Here is a 23,413-nt window from a genome sequence, read left to right as displayed (position 1 = left end):
AGTCTCAGCCAGCAGCATTCCACTCCCCACTTCCTGCAAATATCTAAGCACAGTTGTGCAGAAACAAGCTCCACCTGAAGGTGCCATGTGCCAGGCTGAACCACAGTCACACACATCTTTGCTGAGTCTGTGGGAGAAGCATGCAAAGGCTAACTGCCTAACCGTCACACCTACGGTTAACCTAAGGTTAAGATGTTACAGCTCAGAGCAGCGCATGTGGGAGACCAACAGAAAAACAAGTACTACCACCCTCCTCCAGATAAACTAGATGATGTTTAAAGATCCCTTCCAACTCAAACCATTCTACCACAAAAACAGTTGTTCAGCATGCAACCCAAAATATTATACTGAATTATTTACATGCAGGTCACATCCAGTTAACGAGCTAAAAAAATTAGGTAGGATCCTCCTCAGCCTTTTGGCTCATTGTTTACAACCTCCTCATTTCCTGAGCACTTTGCACGTATATCTGCCAAAACTACTGTGTATTTAGAATTAAGTGAATTAGCTGCAGGGAATTAATGCTGTAACAGCAACAAAGAACTACATATCCATAGGTATATGGCCAAACTGCTGCCAAACTCTCCTGTACTGCAGAAGGAGTAGTACACAGTAAACAGACTATGCAACTAAAGGGAAAAAAACCCCACCACTTTCTATAACCTCAAATGAATATGAGCGTATGAAAATGACTAGTTTTGTTTTTTCATCCTTTTATAACACAGAAAAGTATCTGAGAATATGGTTTCTCCTGTACTGTCTCTTCTGTCTGTGCAAAATATGTTCTCCTACTACTGCTAAACTGTACTACAGAAATTCAGACTTTGCCTTCCTCTGAAGACAGGAAAAGAGCTACATATGCAATATCAAAATTACAAGAGACAAGGAACTGAAAGTGGAACAAACAAAGAAAGAAAAAGAGCAGTCTAAGCATTTGAAAGTTACCCTCCCAGAACAGTTCACAAAATAAACAATATTATTGCTACAGGGAATGATTCAAATTAAGGTGCAGCAGAGCTCTGAGTACACAATCCATTGAAGCCAGGCAACTTTGTTACACCTCTATATTCAGTAACAAAGAAAAGCAGCGGTTTCATTCCCAGATTCCCACAGAAACCAGCCACAGCCTTTACAAGTGACACCATTTTATTATTTCCTGCCTTCTGATAGCTTAGTTTGCAATCACGGCATCCTTTTGGTTAGAAATATGCATGAAATCAAATTAACACATTTGTGCACCAATATGTATTTGTTTTAACTATTCAAGATAAGATTAATGATCCACAGTAGTCTCATATTTCCATGTCTTTATTATTCTTTTTTATATAGCACATTTCATCTTTGACCAGAATTTGTCCTACACCCAACTACTGCTTACTTCCTTAACAAAGAGCAACACATACTTTTCCATAAGTTCATACTTTTTACGACAAAAGGCAATTAAAAAAGCATAATGGGAACAGACAGTATTGACTTCTAGGCATTACTGATGAGTAATCTCAAGTTTAGCTGACGGATCTTTGCAAGAGTTATTGACAAATTCTTCATTATTTATTTTTAAATCAACAGTTTGACATTAACTAGTTTTGTGCAGTTCTTTTCCATATTTCCTTAGGGTGAAGTACTGGAGTCACTGGAATTTCAGGTGGCCATTTGTAAGACCATGTTACACTGTGCAACAAGATCCTTCAGGTAAGGGAAGGATTAAATAGCCATTTCTTTTAATATAAAATTACACATGCAATAGAGAAACATTGAGAGAGACTTGCTGCTGTGCAGGCATCAGTCAGAATTCTCTACTAAAGGCAAGCTGAGCAAGAGTGACAAGATTTATTCCAAATCCCTATAACAGAAGAACATCTGCTACAAAGATGACACAGTAAATGTATCTAAAATTTCAAACAGTGAAAGCGACTGTTCACACGAAATGAGAAAGTGTTGTATACTTGAATACTACAATGGCATAATTAATTTCTTTAATTAAGAAAAGAATAAAAATGGCTAAGATGAAGCTATACTGAAATTGTGGCTTATTTAAATGTGCTTATGATACAAAAGCAGGAAATAAAATTTCACTGTAAAAACAGATAAAGTACAGAAATTGTTTACAATTCTCAATGCTGTTATTTTATGCAGTACCATTTTTATTTTATACCAACTGTGATGCAGTTTTACTTAGAACACTAAGACAAAACTACAAAATCAATTCTGCAACAGAATTGTTTTATGTAGGTTTTAGATTTTTATTTTTACTTTATACAACAGTTATCTACCATTTTGTGTTTAGAAAATTATCTCTTGGTTATAAAACAATCAGCATGGTGGTGACAGAAGTCTGCAATGTATAGTTAAAACCCGTTGTCCAACATTGCATTTTTGTATAAACCACCCACTACCCTCCCTTATACTGTCCTTTCCTCCCCACAGAGGAACTTTAAATGACATGTAGCTGCATGATACTTTTGGAAAAAGGTCTTTATTAATCTCTTGGTGAATAAAACAATAAAACATAACCATGAAGATTCCAAACCTACATTCACTGTAGAGAGCCTAAATCCAAAGTTAATCAGCACTTGAGTGAACAGCACATACCTTTCGTTAGTCCTGTACTTTTTATAACACTGACTTAAAATCTCTGAATAAAAATATTGTACTACTTTTGCATTATTTAGCATCATAACATTATTCCCTATAACTAAAAAAGTCTGTGTTTGTTCTTCAAAAATTGACTATTAAAACAAATACTCTAAAAATCAAAGTTCACCACATAAGTGAATGCTTTGAACTTGAATATAGAGGGATCAGGTCATAACAGACCTCTTATTTTCACTACCAAAACATAATATATGCTTTCTTCCTGATAATTTTATGGTGTTAACTTGGGATTTGTATATATTAGTATTTTATTTCAGATAAGGAGTATGCTCCTGAATCTCCTGATCTGCTCTACTTCCTATGCTCTGGTTCACGTTACACTGTGGCCTTGGAACCAAACTGGATTCCTTTTAGATGACACGCTCCTACTGGTAATGGGTACTCAGTCCTCTGGGCCACACTAGAGCTAGTCCGAGGAAAACCCAGCGCAAACATTAGATTTTCAGTGTAACTTGTTTTGATCCACACCACTCCTGTCTGGCTGTGGGACATGCCAACATGGACACCCTCAGCTACCCAGCATCACAAGTGTGCTTTCTGCTCACCACAGCACCAGGGCTGCCAAGGAGGCTCCAGCACAACTTCAGGCAGAGCCTTCTCTTCCCAACTTCAGCTTCAGAGTCTCTGCAGTCATTTAGTGCGAGCAATGCAAGTTCTTTCTGGATTCATTAAGCACTGCATACATTCACTAATATTACAGCAACTGTGAATGCTGCCACAACACACAAAATAAAATTTACAAAATTCCATATAAACTATAGTGAGATGTTAGCAAAATGCAAATTTGACATAGATGCTGCCAGTCAAATAACGCTGAAGTATTGAAACAGAGCACGCAGCACCACCAGGATACATCAAGCAAACATCTGGAAGATGCTGCAGTCTACAATGTGAGCTCTTGCATTCCTGTTCTACACGTAAGGCTTCTCAGTCACTTTCCACTCTTCTTTCTCCATCCTATAGGAAGTGACAGCTCTCCCTTGTTAACAATCAAACATACAAAGCAACCAGTGGTTCTTTACCCAGAACGCTTTAGCACAGCACAAACCTTTCCTCCGGGTGTAGCAGCAGGAAAGGCTCTCACAAGAGAGAGAACAGGAAACACTTTTAAAAGAGATCTTTGCACACCAAATTACCAAGATAACCCAAGGTTCCTTTATCCTTGGCTTCGTAAGAGAAGCTGGAGTGGTAACTATAGCAACTCTGATTTAATGCTGCAGGTGGGGAAAAAACATAAGTAAATTTGGTCACACCTGTAAATCTCACAAGACAATTTTTAACTGAAACTATTGTCATCAAAGTACAGAATTTTAGCTTAGTAACAAACTTAAGGATTTTTGAGTGAAAGTTTCAGCAGAAAAAAAGCTAATGCTTCTCAGTTATAGTTTGAAAAGGTGGGGGACTGAAAAGACCCTGACTTTTTTTTTTATTCTCACTCAAAAATTCCGCAAACTATTTATAGACAGCTCTAATAGACTTGGCAGCAAGCAGTGGAAATTGGAAATCTAGCAGAGACACTGGGCTCAGCTTCAACAAGATTCCTGATTTTATGCACATAAGTAGTTCTGTTCATGTCAAACCCTATACTTCTGCCCAGCCAGGTATAAAGGAAGTTACATGACTGACCATTGCCTGCAAGTTGTACATGTTCTCAGGTGGTAATCTCATGCAGCATTTCCGATTAGACAAAGCAGAAAAAAAATCAGACTACTAAAAACTAAAACTACAACTAAACAGTTCAAACAGTGAATACAGTCTTCTAAATGACAGCTAAATCTCAAGTAACTTTAAAAAAAATAATAAGGAAATCAGAAAAAAAAGGAGTAGACCAGAAACTGGGGGGAGGGCAAGACAGCTCATTTAAGGATGGGTAGGCAGTATAGTCTACCTCCTTTATAAGGCTTAGGCGCCTATTCTTAACTGACTAGACCAATACGAACCTAACAATTTCCCTTCCTATTTTGAAACATTCCACTGTTGTATTACTTACAAACCTAGAAAAAAAGTTTCTAGTAATTTTCAACAGCTAAGTTTAAAATAAAACTGATTATTTTAACAAAGGACTGTTCAGAGCCTTTGTACATGTTCAACCGCAGTAACTATTCTTTTCTTCTGAATTTCCATTTCAAATACTGTAAGTATTTCACATTTGAGAAGTGCCAGACTAGGGGAAAAATTCAATGTGTGGGCTGCACAGTACTTACAAAGTAGGGGGAAGAGCATTGCAGATTTGATTCATACTCTTCACATGCTCTGTACTTTTATCTACTACAGTTTCTATACTGTTGCATTAAAAAACCTGATTTTGCTCCACGCAGGTTTAGATTGATTTCCCACCTTTAATTCCTTATAACTACAGGAATAAATGGCAATATTCAACGGTCTACATATGGCTGATAATAAATATATATTAAAAAAACCCAACCAAACAACAAAAACCGAACACCTACAGTCAGCCAGAAGATTTCAGGCCTCTATGATAAGTTAGATGGTAAAAGCAATGCTTCAGACCATATACTCTTTAAGATACAATACTGCTGATTATCCTGTTTTCTTCAAATGATTTGATTCCATTCTGTCTTGAAAAAGTGCTAAAAGAAGAAACAAAATCATTACTTACACTAATCACTGCAGCCATCGTAAATTATTATAAACTTGCAGGAATGAAAATATTATCTGCTATTACCCCACAAATCCCTACCAGGAGCCCTCAAAACATCCAAGCTTCTTGTTCCAGGTGACAGCATGACTCAGATTTATAACTGATTTTTTTCCAAAAAAAGACTTAAGTAGCGTAGGAGTACTTGATATTGGGGGGAGTGGAGGAGAATCACGAGGATTTTTGAGAAGAAGGAAAACACTGTTCCACTGCTGCATTTTTATTATGGGGCCTAAATCTCATGTGACCAACAACTCAAAACGAGAAAAACACCAGTTGTGTTAGAAAGAAAAAAAAAAAATCATTGCCTAAGATACATCCAGAAAATAATGCTTTCAAAAACCAGAAAATCTCAGTGGATTCATAAAATAAAATGACAAAATTATTTATTTTAGGTCTTTATTCAACAGAAGGGCTAAGATACTACAATTCATGTAAAAATCAAGGAGGAATTTTCATACTTCTGATCAGAGCAAAAGCAGGGGATTGAGAAATCTAACCATAATTTCCAGATTTGCTAGATTCTTTCTGGAACATTGGCCTGAGAACCAGAGAACACTGGAGTCAAAAAGTATATGCCTGCCGAGTTTCAATTCTGCCTTCATGAAGGTAACAACAATAAATTAGCATTAACTGCAAAGCATCCCAGCTGCATTCACTGTGATGACATAATTGAATTGAATGCGGTTTATTTACTGGAGAGGGCGGTGAAGCAGTGGTGTATTTACATGCACATTTTGCACATACATCAAATATAAAAATCATAAAAGCACAGCATGTTTATTGCATCTAGGAAAAATATCCTCATTTGAAAGATAAAACTGTGTTGTCTTCGCTTCTCACTACTTATTACTAGAAATAAAACTTTGATTTTGACAACCTTTTATACTCTTTAATGTGTTTTGGTTTCTTTCTGATAGAATGAGAAAGCACTGCAGAGTTCCCAAGAAAGCTTGTTTTCTTTAATTTACAAGAAAAGTTCACAGAAACCAAAGACCTTAAAAATACTTGTGCAGACTTGTTTATGCAAAGTCTGTCAACCTGAGTATTTAGACCCCTAGCACCTATTCAGACTGAACCTGAACTTACACAAAAAGTCACGCAGTCTGCCCAGCTATCTTCCAGTAATACAGGACAGAGACTCTGTCCTTTATTAATGCTTCACTGAACTAATTAAAGTATAGAAGTAACCTTGCACAACATAACTCAGCATGCCATCATTCATATGGACTGTAACAACACAAGCAAAAAGCACAAAGGAGGAAAAAAGCTCCTAAGGCAATGCACTTCTTGCTTTTGCCTTCAACATCTGTAAAACAATGCTTTTTGTTAATCTCATGCAAACACCCACGTGCAGAATTAATTATTTATTATGAATAATTTGATCTGCTCTACTTATAGCAGACAAGTGGAGATGTCACTGAGTTGAGGGAACCACAACATGTAGATCTTTCCATTCTCACTATTGAAAAGACATTCAGTCCACACAGCTCTTTCTCTACTGTTGTCAGCTTTGACATTTCAATCACTACGACAGAAAAGGCTATTAACTAGCTACACTAATTTTCTAGACTTGCCTAAACTATGCTGTTTATTAAATATCTTCAGGACTTAGGAAGATTAAGAGATGAACTTGCTACAACCTGCCAGTCATAACATAGCGCATTCCTCAAAATGCACTGTGAATTGCTTCTACTCAAAAAGGACAGACAGTAATAGAAGACAGATTGCCTTCAAGATATGAAATTTATTTTACTCAGATTAATAACTTCATTAATTAAGAATCAGATCTTAAAATAGCCAAGGCATATTCCTGGTACAAACATGTGTGTACACATACTTGAATGAGTATGCCTAGCACCCATCCAAGAATTCTGTGCATGGCAGCCTTGCTACTTTTACATTCTTTTGTTCAAACAAATTAGTTTCATCAAAGCAAGCAAGGGAAATATCCAGTAAAATTTATAATCCAGTAAAACTTATTTTCTCTCCAGTGTTTTATGCCACACCTGTGTACACTTACAGCTACTGCACCAATTCAAGTAGTTTATTCTAACATAGGAAACTTCAGCAAGCCCCACCGATATTTTAAACAGTCTAGAAGTAGTCGACTGTGTTTATATAATTAAAAAAACAATAGACAAACAGATGTAAACCTCTAAGACTCAAACTGGTATTTCTTTCCACCTCTTCTTCTTTCCCACCTTCCCTTCCATGTTATCTGCTATTAACGCTGTGATTCTTGTCCTGTAAGGGTGATGCTGGTGCTGTACCTCACACATTTGCACCTGTAGTACACCTGTAAAAGAGTTTAACACCTTTTTATTTCAAACACAGAAGAGTCAAGAAGGTTTGAAGAAAGCAAATATGATGGCTTTGTGTTTCCCACTGACAGATCTACACAGGGTACAGGAAGCACAGAGGAAAGAATGGCTAAACTTGAGTAATTTTAGTAAGTGATAAAGCTATCACACTAAAGAACCACTGCAGATCAACAGGACAGAAAAAACAAGCAAAACAAAACTTTGACTTGGATCTGTCTTGTTCTAACAACTCCTCATTGTGCCTCACCTTCCCTCTCTCCCCCAAATCACTCAGAACATAAGTCCAAAATTCTGAACACCAAAGGTAAAAGCTTGTCCCTTTCCCAAAGTGAAAACTCTGGGAAGCATTCAGGGAAGTCTGAATTACATTAATTGTGCTAGAGGTAGCTATAGAGACAGGACAGCTTATGTGAAAACAGTGGTAAAACAGTAATTGCAATACAAAGACAGTTAACACTGCCACCTTTATATGCAATGAAAAGAAGTGCACATCTGATGGCCAGAATACTTCTTTTCACATTGCATAGTACTGCAGGGTACCTGAGCCTCTTGCCGTGATTATTCCCAGTACTCAGAAAAAATAAACACAAATTTTCCACTATCAGGAACTAGAAACAAGAGTGTTGGATAGTACTATGACTCCACAATTTCAAAATGAAGCAAAGAAATCCCTTCCGTAGAGTTGAATAAGCATTTGACTTGACAGCCAGTTCAGGCACCTGCAGTTAAGCAAAGTACAGTATGCTTTCAATACAGCCATAGTGTATATAATGTTAGTCAAAAAGAAAGCAGAAAAAAGTTTGTTCTAGAACACTTAAGTATATGTTTTCGCTGCTGTCAAACATCCCCAATACACACAAATTACCACTGGAAGGCTTTAAATTTGTTAAAGTAGACACACAGCTAATTTACTATATGGATTCTGGTTCTGGTTTTTTGCAAGGCAAGTTACTTGTTACAGAACACAATGACTTGTAGGTATCATAGTGTACCATAACAGCTGCTTGCATGACCCTAAATACACTTGCTGTACCTATTCTCAATAGAGCCAGTAATAAAGTCTCACATTGTACAGGTTACAAAATCCCAATTTTTAGCCCTGACCCTCCATCAACCACAGATGTACCCCAGTGCAGCAGAATCATCATTTCAATCTGAACACTTTGCAAGAAATTGGAGGTGTCTACAAACTTCATGATACATGCTTTATCTGTTTATCTCAGGGTCAAATAAACCCAATTTGGTATCTAAATACACTCTGAACCTTCATGTTTTAAGTGCAAGATCATAGCAACTCAAAAGAGCAATTAAATTTCCAGTAAGTTAGTTGAAATAGGCACATTGACAGAGCTGTGAATTGGCCCATTCACTTCCAGGTAATGTGACCATCTTAATGAAAAAGCCCTACACAGATGAATGACCAAGAAATAAGCTGTCTCCTTTCACTGAAACACAGCCATACTTGGGACTGTACCACTCCTCCCAGCTTCAACGCTGCCAGCACGAGGCTGCCGATTTCCGATACTCCTCCTCTTAGGCTTACTCACATGCCAGTCCCATCAGCAGAACTAGGAAAGGGGGTTCACACAGGCACATGCTCCCCACCCACTCCAGGTCCTGGGATATTCACCAAGAAAACACAGAAAGCCTCATGCTGCAGTATGTTGAACAATCTTACCAAACCACCAGCTCCCTCAGGGATAGAAAGGCAGGTAACCTCTCTCTCTCTCTCTCTCTCTCAAGAGGTCCTAGGACAAAAGCATCAATGGGAAGAGAGGCTTAAACATAGTAAGAGGAATGAAGACCTTGGAGAACATGATCTAACAGGTATTCCAAAATCCTTATCACCACCTACCCTGACATTCATATTTATAATTACCTTCCAGTATGTTATCCCTATACCTAGTACACCTTGTCTCCACTTTTGCCTTGACACAAGCTCTTCTACTCATCTAATCTTTTCTTGACCAAGAAAACATCTTACTATGCGTGTTTACATGAGTCATTCACTTCCTTCCCAAGAAGAGTCTTAACAACTTTTTTTTCCGCACTCCAGCCTCCTAAAAAAAAAAATCTTACTCAATATATGGGATACTATATCAAACCATGCTGTGACTCTTCCTCTGAGGAAATCCCTGCCAAGAATCATTGAGATAAACAACCAGATGACTGAAGGTCAAGTTACATAATTACTGCCCTCCCCTTTGTCCATCCAGCTCACAACCCAATACTCCAAAAGCCACTCCAGTTGTTTTGTTTGCGCATATTCACTGTTATCTGGCAATATGAATATCAACTTGAGCCCAGTTTCCCATGGGTCACACAGCGTAAGAGCAGTTGTGTGCATCTGTACATTCCCCACAACTTCCAAATACTTTGGACTACTTCTACCACATTTGGCAGAAAAGTAACAGCCCTCAAAATCCAGTTAATAAGAACTTCAAGAAAATATTATACATTTCTACTTGTGTTCCAATGTAAAGTTTCCATTGTAAAATTTCTTGTTACTATATGTAAGAGATGCTACACAGAACACAATAATACAGGATAAAACACATTCTACCTGTCTGCTTCCAGTAAGAGATAGCTGGTCTGAAGGAGCTAAGGGGCAGCAGATCATCACTAAACCTTTTAAAGCAGTCTGCATCCATCACTTAAGAAACAACAGCCAAAATACACAATGGGCTGTTTTTCTGATGAGCAGAAGAGGATTGGCATTTTGGGGATGAGATAAATTAGTCGGTAGTCACATTTGTAAAGACAGACAAGGGCAGGAGTTGAATTGCTAAATAAGGTAGAAGAGACACATTGCTCTCAAAGTAGCCTATATCGAATTCCACAACAAAAACTCTGCAACTGCATCTTTCCCAAAATGGTGTTGTATGCATTTAAATACTTCAGGACCACTCATCATCCTTTTATCTTCCCTCTGAGGGACAGACTAGTCTGCCTACACAGAGAACAGACTTCCCTGAAGAGCAGTTCAGATCAGTAAGTCACATTCCTGTTGCCTGCCTTTTCCCACACTGATTGTGCCGTAAGTTAAGCCAAACCAAGACTCCCCACTTCACACTCATGCAAAAGCACAGGACCAGAAGCGTGGAGTAATGAACTCTGTTCACACACAACCAAGGATCAGCTATTTATTTTCTGTGCTTCAGCTTCTACCCTGCTAACAACAATACTTTACATGAATACTGTCAGTGTGAGTGGTTATTATTCTATCTTAATACTAAAACCTCAAATAATACTAAGAGTTTTTACACAACTATACAATGAATATTTAAAAAGAAAAACATGCATTGAAGGTTTGTTTCCAAGCACGTCACATCAGTAAAGCACAGTGAATTTAGATGCGAGTCAGGGTTATAGTATTTTTGTGGTATAAGCCTATTTTTAAGAAGAAAGCTCAGTACCAGCAACTCACTGCTTCATACACAAGTGTTCTTTTACAAAGAGATGCCACATATGATGCAACAGTCAACTAGAGAAAGAAACTCAAAAGGGTAGCTATTTGTTGGGGTACTCAGATTCAACCTGTGTATGAACAAAACAAAATAATTTCTTGAAGAATGCTTTGGAAAAACAGCTATGTAAAAAAGATACTAGTTTTTATGTTAATACAGTTTACCAAACTTGACAGGCAGTTGTATTCTTTTAGATGTAGCTTCTTTTCAATTTGCATGAAAAAAATCGTTACACTTGTGCATTGATGAAAGCAGATTACATCCCTGACAATTCCTTACTGGCAACTCTCCCTAATGAATAATAATATGCTACAGTTTAAGGGCACTGGTTTCACTGTGTGTTGACTATTCAAAAAAAAGAAGAGGCTATCACTACAAGAAGTACAGTTCTGGGAAAGTATAAAGGAAGTCTGGAATATTTCATATTATCCAAGTTTTCTATTTGTCATCTTTTATTGACAGTATACACATGTAGTACTTTCTAAAATGAGAAAGTACATTTAAATTTATATTGACTGCAAAACTGAAGGGCAAGGCTTATTTGTGATAAAGTAGATACTGTGAAGACAGAAGACTTGCAAATTATTACACTGTTTATACTTCACTGATTATTATCCGCTTGCCCATTCAGTTGATTTTCTGTTCTGGATCATCCGCAGAAGTACTCAAAGGCTCAGCATTAACATTACGAAACAACTTTTACACGGATTCAGTCATTACCAGTGTTGCAGCACCAAGACAGTGATTTCTGGAGAGACCTGTGTATTCACTCTTGAACTATTTTAGCTGGTTCCATCCCCAGAAGGTAACTATTAGGCTTGCTGCAGCAGTTAAAAATGGTGGTACAGATGTCATTCCTGTTGGCCTTAGTCCTCTCAAAGTAAAAGAAACTGCACAGGTTTCTAATGTGGACCACCTACAACAGAGACAAATGTCCTACAATAATCTTGGGCGGGTAAAACTTTCAAATGCAGAATTTTATGAAGATAATTTTGAATTAATAAACACACTACGTAAAGCTCCTAAGGTCTAAAGTTAGTTTCATTGCTTATTATCAAACTGCAAGTAACAAATCTACTGCATTTTTAAAAGTGGTTCATTTTGATTTGACTTTGACCTTACTGATGCCTGGAGTAGAATTTAAACTTACCACAACAAAGCACTGCAAAGTCAAGGCTGACTGTGGATTAAAATTCCACACCCTCCCCCCTTCCAAAGGTCTACAAACATATTCAAAGCAAGCACAGGACTTAGTAGCACTTACAAAAGATCATACACATGTTGGAAAACCAAAGGTTTACCTTGATTTTGTCAACTTCCACTGACACAGAATTATGAAGTCAATTACTAACTTCACTAAGAAAGAGCTAAGACAACGGTTCACAAAACTAACAGGAGACCACCTTAAGGATGGAGTGTCAGTCCTGTCTCAGGAAACAAAGTTGTGGATTAATGACAGAAGTTCTTAGTCTACCCTAAACAAATATACAAATCCTATATCTTGAGAAATTTAATTGAAGAATACAGTACTTGCTAATATTTTTTTTTAAGAAGACAATAATCACGACCATGCTACAACAGGGAACGCTTCACACTACTGCAACAGAAAGGTTCTAAGGCTCAAATAGCTATGGGTTTCCTTTTTAAGGAATGTAGCTTGAAGAGGAAAATGGGCAAATTAGGCTTCAATGCACTAATTCAGCTGCAAAAGAAAGGGTAAAAAATTACATACACAGGCAGACATTCCTCTCTATTAAAAGCCAACCCGCTAACAAAATTCAGCACTTGCTCCTACACCCTTTTTAAAGGGAGGCACTGAATTTTAAAATAGCAAAAAATGTGACATAGCACGGTGACAAGTACAAGATCAATGTCAGACATAATGCCTACATGTTCAAATTTCTATTTATCTGCTTTTATATAATCTAGCAAAACGCTCATTTAAGTACATGACCTTCCCATTTAATTGCAGATTTCCAGATATAGGGAGAAAAGCAGACCCAGAACAATGGAACCGCATGCACTGCAAAACACAAACTCTGATTACATGTCTAAATAAATTAAAATATCTTCAGACACATCAAAAATACATCAAAGCACACAGTATTTCAGCACAGCCATGAAGGAGTTGCTTAATAAGAATCTGATGCCATGATCCTTATGTTCATAGCAATAATTTATAAACTATGTTCAACAACTCACAACTTTAAAGCTAGTTCTGACCTCCTTCCCATAAGAGTAACTCATCTCCCCAGAAAAAAAAACCTGTTTGATGTGATCATTTTAGTTGAATAACGCACACATGCCTGAGAAACTGCGCATGCTTATTTCAAATTAGGTGCTTTGAGCATTTTATTGGCTCCCAAACGTGCAGTATAGTCAGTAAGCAGGACCTCAGATTAAAAATCTAAATTCAGCTTTATTTTGGTCATTAATAATTCCTGAAAGCTATTGCATTTTATGCCAAATTCCTTCATCTCCAATGCTCTAAATGACTATATCCAAATTCAGATCCACCTCCTTTGTAAAGCCACAAACCAGGGACAGTCCCAGAAAACTGGTGAAAGATTCAAATGTAGAAGTCAACTCACTTGATTCCCACATACATCTTCCTGGTCTCCATGCTTTTAATTAACATTTTAATATAGAGGTACAGATGAATATTTCATTATATTAATTCCAAAAAGTCAGTATCAAGCACTACTACAACTTTCTGTTAGATAGGACTGCAGCTTTAGCCACACACAGCCTTTAACTTTTCACTGGGCAGCTGTGACTTGCAAGGGAGCCATCTTTGGGACATGTTATCACATAGAACAGTTTGCAGCATGGCTGTTCCTCCTAATCTGCACATTTAGAACATAGGATCTCTTACTCCAGAAAAACTCCTCATGAACCCCCCAAGGCACCAAACACAAGCTATATGGTTCCCACAGATAGTGAGGAAAGCAGTGTTCCTCACTAAATGAAGAAGTGAAAGGTACAGTCCTTCTCCCAAGCCTTATTCATCTATACCGTAAAGGTGAAAGGAATGGCTGTACAGACAGTAATGTCCCAGATTTCCAAAACGGATGAAGAAAACCAGAAAGTTAGCATTGTGGACCTAAAAAGCGAACAGTAACACTGTCACTCAGCTTTGGTATATTGTATTGCCATTTACATGAACTGTGATACCACTGAAGATTTGTTACAGTGTGCACAGATGACAGATCACAACAGGGAATTTGAAAACAGGGATCGGAGCAAGACAAGCTAGACCAACACCTAGGCAACAGGCACTAGAAACAGCGTTAGCTGGATCAGCAGCTACAGGGAGGGTAGTAGTAACTGGACTCTAGAAACATACAGCTTCCGGGCACATCAAGCAGTATAGCTGCTAAAGAACACACACAATTGCCAAATGCCAGTATCAGCCAGAAAGAGGAACACGCAGCAGGGTTACAAAAAAGAAATGTTTCAAAACACTGACAAAAAAGCCTTATGCTGAATTACAAAATGCTTAAAAATCTCTGTCAGTTCATCCACTCCTTTTCCAGAGCACAGGTAAAATGCAAGAATCTAATGTTTCTGTAACACTGCCCTGCCTGAGAGGACTTGGAAGGCCTGAGAGCAAGACCTCATGCAATTCCTGAGCATCTCCTGCACTCAAACCCCTTTACTTGCTTGCTGTTACTAAGACTAACATCTTAGACTGATTAGATGCTCATCCAGCCACCGTAACACACCTTAAAATAAAAACACTGGTTCCCTTCCTCCCTTCCACTTGCACAGCCTCTTAAGCAATCGCTGCTCTCCCAAACAGCTTGGCTTCCTCTTCTACACCAAAGAACAGTTCTGCTACCTTTAGCTATGAATGTGCCTTCCCAAGACATCCCAAAATCTCTCCCTTCCTTGCCATCCCAGCTTGCCAATCCTCATGAATACCTCTAACCACAGACACTAGCTGAACTTCTGCCATGGAACTGGTTGCTCTTTCAGTACCTTTAGATAGGAAACATGAACAAGGCAAGGTGCTCTGACAAGGGAACCCATTTCAACTAATTACACAACTATCCAAATTCATCCCACTCAACTTCCAGCTGCAGGTCGCTGTGATCCAAGAGACATGTGACTGATGATTTTATTATTCATCTTCCTGACTCACCAATAGGCATCTATTTCAGAATATTTAAATTGATGTTTACATCATGGAAAGGAGAAATTTTTTGTCTCCATACTCTTACATCATTATCAACTGTGGAAAAAAACAATGTACGCTCCCACATCCAGTTACAGATATTTCCATACAATTTAGACACCTATTTTGAGTTAAATCCCTGTGCACTCTCTCTGAACACTTCTTTAGAAGAGAGCAAATGGAAAAATGTAATTGCTTCGAAGTATGAAGAGCAGACTGGAGTAAATACAACAATTTATGAATAAAACTGCACACTAATTAGGACTGGAATCATTCTCTCTTTGGAAATTACTCTGTTGAGCTCTATGTGCAGGAAAAAAGGAGGAGGGGAGGGCTAAAGCCTCCACTTAAAACTATGTGTTAAGAGGAATATTCCTATATATGTGGATTTTCTTACTGCATGTGACCTATTCATTATCTGTCTCAGTCCCAGTCACTACAATATCCGTAACTGAAGCTTTTACTTTTTTTTATCTGAGATACTCAAAATATAATTTTGTAGAAGGAAAACACCCTACCGGAGTATACTAATTCATTGGATTCTAACACACTTTGTAAAGCGTATAAAATAAAAGATGCTAACCAAAGTCTTACGAAAATGCATATACAGCTAAAATCTAGAAGCCAGAGCACATGAGTGTAAGTGTGCACCTCCCCTCTACAAGACACATCAAGACGTCAATATTCTTTTCTAAACTGCTCACCTTCAGTTACTAACAACTTCTTTCTAAAGGAGCAGTTCCTTAAATAAGATCACTACATTTTTAAGGGACATCATTGATGAGAACAAACTTATTACTAGTAACTATGTATAAATTAGGCTAAACCCAATTTTTATTCCATGAAAAAAACTATTCTCACAATCTATACTTTCAGAAAGCCCTACGTATATCTCCCCGCAGGTTCAAACAAAGCTGGAGTAATAAAACCAAGCTACAGAAGCCTCTAGCAGAGTAATTTTTTCCTAACTTTTAAACGCAAGCAACTACATTATAGACTTCCACCACATGCCAAGGTGTGCTCACACTGCTTGTTAGATGATCACTCCGCTGTTTTCTGGCTGCTACTGACTTTAAAAGTCTGCTCTGATTACGCACAGTCAGTCCCCAGGGGCTTCCACTTAGTGGAGGAAACACCTCAGAGGTTAAGGGAAGGGCTGTCATGAGCTACAGATACAGTCAGAAGGGTGGAAACATGCAGTTCACATGCTAATACATAGTTCAAGTGTACTTTCCACTTGGAGAGAAACTACTTACAAACTTTTTGCAAAGCAATGAAAGTGAACAGTTCACTGAAGAGTGAGGAAGTTCAGCTTTCTTGCACATCAAGAAATTCCACAACCAACTAAAGGTATCTGGGAAAGTACTAGAAGTCACAAGATGCTTAAATGAAAAGAAAGCCCATCTTACGGCAACTCAAGCTACTAAACCAAATGTTTTCATGTGATGCCATCTCCCACCTGCCCTTCAAAATATGCTCTACTTGTAAGCATATTTTTTTTTGGAGGGTGGGGGGTGGGTGTTGGAGCAGCTCTTAAGCTTCCTTGCTAACTTACTTTTGAACCAGTAAGAAGTAAGACAGGAGGAAAAAAAAAGGATTCTGCACTTCCCCCCTCCCTGGCTAGTTTCAGAAACTTATTCCTCACAAAACACGAGGAAATTACACAGGCATTCCTAAAATTCACAGTGTCAAACAGAATAGCAGGAAAAAAAACCAAACAAACCAACCCTAGCAGAAAACTACTACATATGTTCTTGCCTTGCTAAAAAGACATCAACACGTTAACAATATAGCAAAAATAATATATCCAAATCTAAAGCATCTGTTCAGAGAAACAAGTCAGAACCACCATTCAGAATAGTGCTTTTGAAAGTATTTGCACCGTTCTGTCAATTATGCTAAATTTAGTAGTTTAAACTTAGATACTCACAGGAATCAATACTATATATTTCAATGCAACTGTAAACCTCTGCATAATAAAGCATTAGTAAATTAACAACTGCAGTGAAAAATCAAATGTAGAAAACAAAAATGTAGTCAGACAACACAATTCTTCGGAGTACGGCATCACATAGCCTGCTATAAACCACTTTGAGCATCTATTTCTACTTAGGGGATAAACACAGGAACTCAAATCAACAACCAGCTTCCATTAGTTTCAAATGCATTGATACCCAGTGTTTTCTTACAAACATGTAAACTAAGTAGACTGAATCCTGCCAGCCAAGTGACACCTCAGTAATAATCCGTACTGCAAAATATTACAGCTAGTAATTCTGAAGTGCATACAAGCCAAATAAATCCCTGGTTGTTGACAAATCACACTCTCTGTTAATGCCTAGCTAGGTATCTCAGCTGTTCCAGTGTTTAACATCATCATTAACTATCTGGGACAATGTAAGGGGAACACTGAAACTGGAAAATGCAGACATCTATGAAAGCAAAACCACACTATTTACACAGTACAAACAGTACTCGCGATTTTTTAAAAATTGTAAGGAAATTAGTGAATTATACTTAACAAGTATGAAAATAACGTCTACAGCTTGGGAAACTGAGGTGTACAATAGAAGAAAAATGATGTGTGGAGGTATTCACCTAACATACCAAAGATACTAAGTTTACAAATTTGAGATCTGTTAACAAACCACAAGACGGATCATAATTGCAAGTTTTAGTGAGGACAAGTATACAACAATATATGTAGGGCTTAGCTGAAAATAACACCCATATTGTTTACATCTATTTGATACTAAAATAGGAGTGACTAGAGCAAAGGAGTCAAACATTCACCTGGAGGGCCTTTCCAACGCTAACCCAGCAGAGTTCTTCCACTCCTAGCAATGACAAAAACAGACAAAAAAGTAGTGCTAATTACATGCTTTGTTCTGATGACAGGAATGAAGTCAGATGGCTTCTGTCCTGATTCTGGTTACAAGTACCTCTCTGCTCTTCCTCTGGCTGATGATGTTCTCATTTAGCTCATAGTAACAATCATACCAACTGCCTTAGATTAAATTTTCAAACTTTTTTTGCTACAAGGTTGTCTAGGATGTGGGGTTTTTTCTTCTCCCCTCAAACGAACACTGCTTTAAGCATTGTCCACTTGACCTCATAGGTACTTTTTTGACTACAGACCTAAATGTAGCTCTGAACAGCCAGCTGAATATGTATGTACTTGCACAACTTGACATATGATCAAGTTATTAGACAATATAAAATTCTATGGCATTAAAATTAGGACAGTTTCACTTCAAGGGCTACAAAACCATTCTAATAAATTAAACGCAGCAGGTTTGCCAAAAATACGATTTAAAGCTTAGCAAAATATATCTGTTCAGTATATTACAAAAGTATCACTAAAGAGTGACATTCAGGAGTTTAAGGTACAATCATTTATTAAGCCAAGCTATTCCTTCAGGACAATCTGTTCTGGCTTTATAGTTCAACTTCTTTATAAAATTAAATAAACTGGCTGGCAGACTTTATTTGCTTACATGATTCAGGCTATTCTTTCAAACAAGGTGAACAAACCTGAAGAATTATTTATTCTTCCTCATACCATCATTAGCAAACTGACATGTACGTAAAATCTCGGTCCTGACCAGTGAATTTATATGACAATTTTACCCATCTTGTCTTAAAACCAAATGAACAATTAATTATACAGAGAGTCTTAAAATCTCAAGCAACATTTGTACCACAGAAACCTGGAATGTTTCTAACCCAAAACTTAGTATTGTAAATCTTATGTAAGTGTAATATGATTTCTTTAACGGGACAGAATAATGTCAACAGCACTGCAGTCTCACTGGTAACTTACACATTGTTTCAACTACAGTTTTTGGGAATAATCTTTTTCTGATCTCTGCTGATGTTTCTCAGTCAAGTGCTTGAAGAAGTACTCACTAAAGCCAAACCCATCCTGGAGATAAGGAGAATTAAGACTGATCACTATCTGCCTCCACTTCTACCTTTGAACTGTTTCAGTCTCACAGTCCTACTACTGTAAATATTTTCCTTTGAAACTAGTTACATCTGGTGAAGCCAGAAGCAGAGAAATTTACCTACTGCACTACTGCATTGACTACTACCAACTGTACACAACGCTGTAAAAGTTCTCTGTACTCTTGTGTTCAGTGGGACAGAAATATAAATTAATATATCAGGGTGACAAGTATAGTTAAGCCTAAAAAAAAAACACCTGACTTTCCAGAAATCTGAAGAATCCAAGTACCCATGCTTCCAGACTTCATTTCGAAGGAAGGCATGTTCTAGCTTTTGCACTGTGCCACCTCAGAGACTTTCCATAACTCAACCTCTGCTCTGGAACACCAATCCCTCTCAAACTGGTCCTAAAAATGTTGCATCACAGTACCAGTAAAATGTGGTGCTTAGGGACACGGTTTAGTGGTGGACTTGGCAGTGTTAGGTTAATGGCCAGACTCAATGACCTTAAAGGTCTTTTCCAACCTAAACAAATACCATTATTTTAAGATTCATTTGATTTCCAGTTACTAATCATCAAACCTTGGTTTGAAAAACATTGCCCTCAAAACCAGGACCAATTCCTCAAGTGACATTTTCCCCCTAAAAAAAACCCACTACTCTGTACCCCATATAGTCTTGTTTTTAACTCAGATTAGGGCCTTTGAGATATGCAGAAATGCCTTCATATCACAGTAAAAGCCGTGCCAGGATTATATAGAGACACATAACAATCAATTATTTCTTGGATATAAAACTCTCAAGCCAACAGGAAGGCCAGACATACTAAAAACAAATACCATTGCTCAGCACCCTACCAAGCTATAATTCTCGTTAGTCAATGCTATTCCAATACTTCCACTCATCAGTATTCCTCCTTCTCAAATTTTTATAATTATAGTCATCATCAGAAGGAAGGTTTGAAAAATTCACTAACTACAGGGAAACAGAGAAACATTCTCTGGAGAGCTCAATGCCCACATATCAACCTTCATGAATTTAGTACTTTAATTAGTGGAAAATTCTAGATATTTCAGCTGTGCCACCGCATAATGGAAGGCAACCAAAATGATGCACCACTGCCTTTCCAAATGCGCATTTACCTTGAGTACCGCCCACTGTATTCAAATGCAACAACATAATGACATCTGCAAGGCTCTGCTCAGGATCAACATCACAGTCCAGAGCTCTGCTATCACCAGTGCCTTGATCAAATTCATGCCAATATTAAATTAGTTTAGTTTGGAAGAGCTAAAAACAGTTGTACAGGAAGGTAAAATGCTTTAATAGGGCATAGTTTCCATTCCCACTTCCTTCTCCCAAAAGAAACAAACAGGAGAAACCAAAATGACAGCTAGAGATAGGGCTACGCTACACAGTGAATGTTTGCTTTTATTTTGGATGCTCTAACCTGTGGAGGAGGAAGTTCCTTTCCTTCAAGCAGTGAAACTTGTCAGAACTTCAGACAATTGTAACAAAAACTGTTAGGAGAAATTAATCCCTCATGAGGACGAGGCAGCACACTGATCGAAATGGGAAACAGCTTCTCCTTCCCAGCAGGGGTAATAATGGATGGCGATGTGTTTCTCAGCAAGGCAAAGGAAACTACACAGAGCTTTCGTTCTTGGTTGGACTTTGGAAAGCCTTGATTAAAGGCTATGAAAAATGTTATTCAGCAAGATTTTATTTGGTTGTTTTTTTCTCTAAGTAAGGATTGTCCTTGTGGTTTAAATTTTTACAGTGGAAATACTGAAAATACTGCCTGCCTAAGTTACAGCATCACAATCTGGATCTATCTACTGAAGTCAGGCCGATAAGGTATATCACGATTACCATTTTAACTTTTTACTTCAATTCCATGAAGTATAATAAAACAAATACAGTTTGTTAATAACCTTTACATAAATTAAATTTCTCAAGTACATTAAGCATGCAAACATAAGGACAGCTTAATATAGCCAGACTTGAGATTTCCCCTACCACTTCCTGCTCTATCACTAGCATACGCTTTCCAGTTTTGCTTTTGACATACCTAATTTTTAAGTCTATATAGATATTGAAACACTTTGTGCATTTAAAGGATTGGTCAGTACCTCGCTTTGTCCATGCGAGTAGGGCCCCTGAGAAACTAAACTGTACCACTGTAACTATTCAGTTACAGCTACTGGTGTAACTGTGGCTGTTTGAAGAAGCCTACCTTACTTTCACTCATGTCAATATGAAATGGGAAATTTTCTTACAAATTACAAGAAAGAGGTACATCTATACTTAAGAGCTTGCACTGATCTTTGCAGCACAGGCATGTTCTGGACAAACAGACAAACCTGAAATATCTTGGTGTTCCAGACTCGAGTTTGTTGTCCTAAACAGTAAAAGAGATTCAATTCCATATGCTCAATCACGTGGTTAAAGCAAAGGCATCTACTCCAGAAACTGCTAAACCATGGCCTCTGTTGCTGTCCTCCTCTGAGCAAGGCACATGTCCAGCTCTGTGCCAAAGGCTGCTTCTCACGCCGGGGCCCACGGACACAACCTACGCTCGAGTTCATAAAACAAACAACTGTATGAGAAAACACGTGACAGCTCTCATTGTCCAGTATCCACGTTTCGATCCTTCACTGTAAAAAACAGCGTAACGACATTCGCTAACGCGTTTACGCAAATATTTTCCATTAGCTGTTCTGTGTAAAGATGGGTTTACCACCAGCAACGAAATGCCGTTCGGGTGCGAGCTGAACGCCGGCTGAGCAGAAGCAGAGGTCCCTGGAAGGGCTTCAAGGCCTCTGCTGATGTGTCACAAACTCATCGCACAGCGCCAGCCCCCACGGCCCGGCGGCCCCCCACGGCCCCAGGCCGCATCCCTGCCAGCCCGGCCGGACGTGGAACATCTCCCAGGTATCCCCATGATCCACAGACAGCGATTATTCGTGACTCAGAGGATTTGGGGGTGGTTTGTTTGCGCGGCCCCACGCCAACTCCGGAGTTCCCGGCAACGTACAGCTGCGAGAGAGAAAGCCGAGGGCAGCTGGGCCGAATCCCAGCCTCAGTTTTCAGGACGTCCCTGAGGAGATTTCCGCCCACCCCCACAGACACAGAAAGAGAAAAGCCAAAAGCTGTGCGAGCCCCGGCGCAGCCGAGCTCGGAGGCGAAGCCGGGGCGGGAAAGGGGAAGTACGCGGGCACCCCGGCAGGGCCGCGGCGGCGGCGGCCCCGGCAGGCGCCGGGGCCCGGGCCGGGCCGAGGGACCCCGCCACCGCAGGCCGGCCGGGAGAAAGGCCGCTTTGTTCCCCCTCCTCCGCGGCGGGCAGCCGCCTCCCGGCCCGGGAGACTGAGGCAGACGGGCGGCGTCACCCCCCCAGTACCTACCGCAGCAGGAGACGACGAGGAGCAGGAGCTGCGCTGACCTCCAAGCCGGGGAGCCTTCTGCGCTCCCCCAAGGGGCCATAACACCAGCCCGCAGGGAGGCGACGAGGAGCCGGACCTGCTGCCGCCGCGCCCCCGACACGGAGCCGGAGCTGCCGCCGCAAGAGGGGCCGGCCGCGCCTCGGCCCCTCGCCCACCGCAGCTGCCGCCTCGGGGAGCGCTAGCGGCCCGCACACCCGCGCCTCATCCGGCCGCCCGCGGAGCCATGAGCCGCCTCCGCCGGCCTCGGCCTCCTTCCCCTCGCGCCGCGCCGCTTCCTCCTCCCCGGCTGCGCCCCGCCGCGGCTGCGCACTGGCGGCCCGGGCGCATGGAGTCGCTGCCGGCAGCCGCGAGCCGGGCGGGCGAGGCGGAGCGGCGGCCCCCAGACGGCGGGGGAGGGCCCGGGCCGCCACGCTCCGGCGCGACACCGCCCCGCCGCCGCCGCCTCCTCCGTCTCCGCCTCCTCCTCCGTCGCCGCCGCCAAGGTTTCGCGCCGCCACGCCCCGTCCCGGCAGCCGCCGCCACCGGCCGAGGCCGCCTGCGGGTCCGCCGGGGCTGGGCCCCCCGGGCCGGCCTGTCCCCTCTGGCCGCGCCGCCGCCCGCAGGAGATGCCCTCCGCGAAGGAGGACTGAGGCGGCGGAGGGAGGGTGGATGTCCCGCCGCTGCGGCGGCTGGGCAGCCTGGGCTCCCGGCTCACGGGCGAAATAACCACGCGGCTTTGGGGCGCCCCGGCGCTCTGCCCT

The 23,413-nt window shown here is 40.1% G+C and overlaps 1 protein-coding gene across 1 annotated transcript in view; it reads right to left on the bottom strand.

Moving 5' to 3' along the window:
• The window catches only part of LRP12 (LDL receptor related protein 12), a 48,896-nt gene extending 25,803 nt beyond the window's left edge, over positions 1 to 23,093 (bottom strand). The window contains exon 1 of the mRNA XM_080377952.1: positions 22,635 to 23,093. Within this exon, the coding sequence (XP_080234078.1) occupies positions 22,635 to 22,713 (79 nt within the window). The 5' untranslated portion in view covers positions 22,714 to 23,093. The remainder of the gene's footprint in view (positions 1 to 22,634) is intronic.
• Positions 23,094 to 23,413: the final 320 nt, after the last annotated feature.

Source organism: Falco punctatus (assembly GCF_963210335.1).
Source record: "Falco punctatus genome assembly, chromosome: 3".
Classification (NCBI taxonomy): Eukaryota; Metazoa; Chordata; class Aves; order Falconiformes; family Falconidae; genus Falco; species Falco punctatus.
The sequence above is the reverse complement of the archived record's forward strand: the minus strand, read 5'-3'. Positions and strand labels throughout refer to the sequence as shown.